The 6,607-nt window shown below is 37.6% G+C and overlaps 1 protein-coding gene across 1 annotated transcript; it reads right to left on the minus strand.

Annotated features, from left to right (window-relative positions):
• Nucleotides 1-3,415: 3,415 nt before the first annotated feature.
• On the minus strand, nucleotides 3,416-5,657 carry LOC124254503. Its single transcript, XM_046688320.1, has 4 exons — nucleotides 5,440-5,657; nucleotides 4,621-4,659; nucleotides 4,091-4,330; nucleotides 3,416-3,877 (listed from the first exon to the last, which is right to left on the minus strand). The coding sequence occupies exons 1-4, from the start codon at nucleotides 5,633-5,635 to the stop codon at nucleotides 3,768-3,770; spliced, it is 585 nt and encodes a 194-aa protein (XP_046544276.1). The 5' UTR covers nucleotides 5,636-5,657; the 3' UTR covers nucleotides 3,416-3,767.
• Nucleotides 5,658-6,607: the final 950 nt, after the last annotated feature.

Consider the following 6,607-nt stretch of genomic DNA (forward strand, 5'->3'; position numbering starts at 1 on the left):
CTCACTCACTCACTCTAGATCTGTGTCTTAAAAGTTGTGACATGAAATATCTCCTCCATATATCTCTCACCCGCACACACGCACAACACATCGTTGTGAATGTTGAACACGATACCAGACCAGCATGTTACCTTAAGTATGTCCTGTTGGACATTAATATGACGTTGTATGACCATTGTTGGTGCGGGTCTCTCTCAGTTCATCTCAAATCTAAAAAAGACAAAATTGTTAACACTGCAAGTAAAATCGCTAGAGTCAGATTTGAATGTTTATCATCAATATATGAGCGGCAAATCGTGAATCAAGCTGTCAAAATCATATCTGACCGAACTCACTACTTAAATTCGGAATACAGCCTCCTCCCTTCAGGCCGCCGCTACAAAGTTCCAATTGTGAAAACCAAGAGAGCCCGTACATCCTTTATTTCAAGTACCATATCACTTTTAAACAAAATTTTAATGTGAAGATACCTAAATCAAAGAATTTATGTAAATATGTTTGGTATCTCTCTAATGTTTCAGTAGCTCTGCTGATGTAACACAAATTCCTGAAAAGGCATTAAAGTATTATTCTATTGTATTCTATTTTATGGACATAATTATGTCCTGTGTTAAAATGACCCTCGCCATGGATTATCTGAAAGCTTTCTTTTCATTTGTGAAACGTTGTGTCTATCATGTTGGAAACCTTTATCCCGAAGGAATCCGATATTGTTGTAAGTCCATGATCTCTGACTCACAAGTAAACGCTGCTGACGCGACTGACACAGACATGACATCCAGAGCAACATCAACAGAGATTGGGCATGCCCAATCAACGAATCAGTTAGGCGCGGATAACATTTGATAACCCCGGCCTGTCACCCTTGCCAATGTCTTGTCTTATTTCTTCCCTTGATCATTTCTCCCCTACAATTTCACATTGTTTTAAATTCCGTACTTTAACATGAAAGCAACATATACTTAACGAATGATACTTGATTTCATTTCATATTTTATACCATATCTTAAAATACAGGTTGTATGATGGAAGGGTGGGGGTTGGGGGTCGTTGGGGGTATTGCCCAGTTGGAGCTGACCTTGGAAGTGGCCTAATAGTCGAGAACATCTGTTGTCATCTAATTATAACAGCTATTTTTCCGGTTACACCAATCAAAAAGGGCGTTTTTATATATTTGAAGAAACGCCATTTTGATCGAGAAAGTTGAAGGGTTGTGTGTGGGATATATATATATATATATATATATATATATATATATATATATATATATATATATATATATATATATATAATAACCTTGACCTTATAGTAACCTTTTTAGGGTTTATATTTGGTCTAGGATAATTATAATACCTAGAATTTGTTGTCGGGGAATTAGCTTGGGACCGCAACACCTTCAAATAACCAAGAGAAGCATCATTTAGTGGCCAGTCTTTGTTCGGTGCATTTCATGAATGAAATACCCCGAATAAAGGCCGTTATATATACCACCGATGTTCTCAGAGTTCGTGATATGGTCGCGCGTTCAATTGTCACTTCTTTAAACAATACTTACACATGCTGCTAATCTACACTGCTGACTATCCAGATCTTAAGTTCACCTCGTAGCTTTGAAAGACGTGAGAGTGCAGAAATGACCAAAATTATCTAACAGTTTTCTCGGAGAGCGTGTTATCATAGAGTAATGTTTACGTCTCTCTCCGGACGTGTCGTTTTAACAGTTAGTACATAAGGCTTATCTAGAAAACTTGGGAATGAACACGAGCGTATATCGATACTGACAGATTATAGACTTGGGCCGGACCATGCATGTAGTCTTAAAGCTTAACACATAATGCTAATTATCTTACAACTTGGAAAATGAAGATCAACACTAACTGAGACAGCGTTTAGTATTCTCGTTATTGAATAAAATATACAAAATGTGTTGTTTAGTCCTATTTTATAAAGTCACAATTATTTATATAAGACTGAGGAAAATATGACTTATTTTAGAAGTATGATATATAGTTTCAGAATTACGATCGTCGTTTACCCGACCGCAGTATCTCCACTACAGCCCATAATCATTCTGATCTGTGGAATTTGTTGCATGTGTGTTGGATCAGACATGACTGAGTCATCATACGTTTTGCAATTTGATTACATAAAACAATCAAATTATTATAAGACACAGTTTTCTTTGCTGAAACGCCAGAGGGCTTCCATATTGTGTGAATGATTATGAACTATACATTCTGAGATTGGAATATCACTCAGCCTTTGTCGGCTATGCTTTACATTACTTCAAAAACATTAACTTATCAAAGCTGTTCATGTTATTCATACATACAATTTTTTAATATTTGATTTACAGCAAATTACCAAACCATTAAACAGCCACAAATGTTAAATTATTGGAATGAAGTGAAAGGTGATGAACTTCACTACCACTCGTTGCCCCAACTTGTATAAAAAAATTATATTCAAGGAGATTAATAAACATAGAGCCAATTTCACTCCTTCATATTTTATTCTTCAGGGAATAATATGATTTTACTCCCTGAAAAAACTAATGATACATGTAGGAGTGAAACTGACTCTGTGTTTTAATATATTTAACAGTGTACCTGTGAACTTTTAACAAATTATCCAACAATTTCTGTTAATGTATTACGATCATTTTAGCATACCAGAGTGACTTAAACGGTTTGTCGAGGCAATGCTACACACGAGTAGTAAGTTCCTACAAACATATTTATGTATCTTGTCAGTTAATGTGGGAGGACAGTGAACAGTCTCACATGTGAATAACCACTTTTGTTAAATCCACGACGTGGATTTGGATACCAACAAACCAATCTAAATATGTTATTGAACCCGCCTCCAATTGACCATGGGTCGGACACACACTGCTGAGTAGCAATAATAGAACTGATCTCCAGATAATGTGACATTAACTCTACCATATTAGATTTATTAAAACACAACGTATCGCTCAGCTGGCACAAGTTAACACTACTGTATTGTGAAGTACGACAGCTTTCATCAATACAGATATACAACAATTTCTCGTTCATCGATTATTGCTTTAAGTTAATGCATTTAATCTCAACAATTGATTAAATCATTTAGTAATTCAAAGTTGTTTTCTTGTTGTCCCCTTTCACATAACATTTGCTTTACACATAATACCTTAGTTTACATCTCAAATGCTATTGTAAATTAGGATATGTATTAAAAATCAGGACACACTGATAAAACCGACAATACATTACTTCAAGTAAGGATATAGTCGATGTACAGGTGATAACTGGTAAAAAGGCTACATTGTATTCTATTACAGGTATTTAGCTTCTTGCAATCAGTATTGAATAATTTGATCATTGCTCCGTATGACTGAACTGCCCTCTGTCGACAGTGACTATAACAGTTCTAGTAGTCCAATATTTTATTGAACAGTGCAAATGACTTCACTGACTTCAATAATCGGAATAATAATAAGGCAGGTTTTCCCACATGTCATCTTATAAAGGTCTTTGTCTTTGTTCCACCAATAAGACAATATGACTCAATATAGTCTTTTCTCTCAATGTATGGCAATGCCATGCACCAGGTGATATCATTATGATTTCGTCTCCTTAGCATCAAGGTGCATGAGAGGAAACTCTCGATCTTCACTCCTTGGCACACAGGACAGGACAGTCAGGCTTTACTGGTGATCTTAGAGCCACCGAATTCTGTGGAGATGTCTATACATCAACACACAAGCAGTAAAACCCTCTGGGTCAGTAAGATCCTTGTTGAGTAGTGTCATATCTTGCACTGTAGGGGAGATCAGAGAATGCTGTGGGAAATTTGGTATCCTCTTCTACTGGTAGCGGTAACTGTTGTTCCTCTGAAAACAATAATTATTGTAAATAATACTTTGTGTACCTTATGTACATGTAGTAGTTACATGCGTGTTAGATTTAAAACAAACGGTTATGCATGGATGATCATTAATTTATGTTTTGTGTTCTCTATAGAGCATAGACTGCTCAATAAGGAGTACTAATGGCTTTATAAAAACAGCATGATGTGATTTTAATACATCCCAAATGAGTATTACCTATTGGAACTACATGGAAGCTGCTGTCGGATTCTTCAGTGCATTGAATTGATGGAAGTTCTACCAGTGTGTCATCGTGAACAGGTTGAACAGGTGTGTGTCTGCGACTGACACGCCGACGACGGTAAACGACGATCCCGACCACCACACTGACCACCACTACTGCTGCGAACACAGGGAGTACTACAGGGAGAATACTTCCCTCGTCGCCTGTTGTCTTCTTGGTCAAATCTTTATTGCCTTTTTGTGAAACGAAATAGCAGCATTTCAGTCTTCATAAATCATGTGCTGATATGTTTATGAATAACAACAGAAAGCACCATACACATGTTACAAGAATTTAACATTCATTGTCTTCTAAAGTAGAACATCTGTCATTGATGTGACAATACTTATCCTCTAGATGTATCTAAAACCCAAATACCAAGGCCATGCATAACCATAGGAAACATCATAATTATGAATAGCGGGATTATATTATACTAAGTGTATTTCTTGTCGTAATAAGAAATTAAGAAAAGGACACATACCAACTTTCGATTCACTCGCAAGCTTCAGTGTGTAGGCATCTGTAAAAGAACGTGATTGCATCCATGACAAGGTACCCGGTTTGGAACTCTTTATCACTATGTCCTCCTCAGAGTGCACATAAGACCACGTCTTTCAAAATGTATTATTTCTATAACATTTTCATTCGTAGCATATGTGTTCGTTTTAACTTTGGCTAAGTGTCTCATATTCGCGAACATCTGAAGGGAAGATGTAAATCCAGCTAGGGTCCATGCAGGTCTTTAAGTCCCTATAGTCCCTAGTGTGGTTATCTACTTTGTAGTCTGTTTTTTATATTGTATTGACTTCAAAAGTAAAATAGTTTTTACATTGACATCTGTAATACTCTAGTTATTTTACAGTCTTTCAATGACTGCAATTATTACAACTTGTATATATTATGCATTCGAAACCTTTCTCGTCTCTTTCATATTACGTTAAATTTCAACTCACTCACTTTTACTTTACTAATTAAGTGTCAAATGTCAACCGCCGGCACAAGAAAAATATAATGCAGAGACCGGATAAACTAATTTCCATCGAATCCCCTTTTTACCCTCTTTACTCATCTTTTGTGGAGACGAGGAAACCTCCATTGTATAATGCATACTATGTTGAGAGTCCAAATATACATCGTATCGAACTCGGGCGAACGAACAGATGATAACAAACGTGGTTAATATAAATAGGGAAATTAACCTTAAAAGGACCTGTAGTTCATGGCAATGATAGTTACTCTTTCATCCTGTTTATACTCAACTGTAGATAGACTTAATCAAAATATAATAACACATTCATACCGGGACAGTGTTTCCGGCAGTCGTCTTTAGTTCCCTTTATGTTCATGCCCTGGCATATATCTGAACATGGGTCACAGTTTCCAGAACCAAAGTCCCTGTATGTCCCTATGGGACACTCCTCAGAGCTGTAAACGAGACAGGCGTAGCCACCCCACAGAAGTCCTAACACCAGCAGCCGGCACATGCCTGTTGGCATAACATTCAACACTGACCTGAGACGTTAGAATGAACTCGTGGGAATGATAAGTAATTTCTATACCGGCTAGGAAAATCAACAGATATGAATGGCTGCTCCGGTGTGTGATTAACCAATGGTATATTGTGGATATGACCTGGGAGTGTCGGTCGTCACACAGTTATGTATGATTGACATACGCGGTTTGTTAAAAGTCACCCGCGCATCCCAAGGAGGGATAGGTCTGCCGACATGCTAACCGGCGAAGGCGACCTCCAAAGCATCAAACACAACAACAACGATAAAAGTGGCATGTGGCGGTTGTAACTGAATCATTCACGCACGTCTTTAAAAAACAGCCGGTTTTTATTCGCCGGTTGGGCGCGTGAATATATTTATGAAGTCAGGTGAATAGATGAAGGCTGTGTACATAACGTCAGTCCTTCATTACCTCTCCAGTTACCCTCCCCCAGCCAACCCTCCCCTCCCCCCCCCAAACAAAATCGATAGTGTTCGTGGTATCAGTATCCTCGAGAGTAAGGAGAGATTTATCATGGAAGTTGAAAGGGTTTTGTCGTTTTTTTACATGTACTGATGCGTTTCATTGCCAGTAAACCTGTACATAACTGAAATACGCTGCCATGTAGGAGATGCTTGGTGTTTACCTCCCAATCAATTCTCCTTCAACCCCATGAGATTTGTATGATATTTTAACAGCAAGTATGACAATAATGTTTCCTGTCACCGCACTCTGCTGTCATATATTATTTTGATCATATTTAATGCCCAGACCTGCATAGTGAACCCCACACCCTACACAATTCAGTTGTCAATCCCATTCCGTTCCTTCCACAGACAACGGCAAAATCACTCCATTATCCATTATTCCAATGACTACTTAACTGTGTTCAAATGTTCAGGTTGATATAGTTTATAACACTCAGCGTTTGGTCACAAGCTGATGTTTAGGGTAAGGGCAAGCTCGTGATTTCG

Source organism: Haliotis rubra, unplaced genomic scaffold (genome assembly GCF_003918875.1).
Source record: "Haliotis rubra isolate DU_JTF1 unplaced genomic scaffold, ASM391887v1 Scf573, whole genome shotgun sequence".
NCBI classification, from domain to species: domain Eukaryota; kingdom Metazoa; phylum Mollusca; class Gastropoda; order Lepetellida; family Haliotidae; genus Haliotis; species Haliotis rubra.

Coding starts and splice junctions, on each gene's coding strand:
- LOC124254503 (XM_046688320.1), bottom strand. CDS start 5,635: ATGCCAACAGGCATGTGCCGGCTGCTGGTGTTAGGACTTCTGTGGGGT. Junction 4,331..4,620: donor TGCGAGTGAATCGAAAGTTG/GTATGTGTCCTT, acceptor TTTCACAAAAAG/GCAATAAAGATTTGACCAAG. Junction 3,878..4,090: donor CTTCCATGTAGTTCCAATAG/GTAATACTCATT, acceptor TATTGTTTTCAG/AGGAACAACAGTTACCGCTA.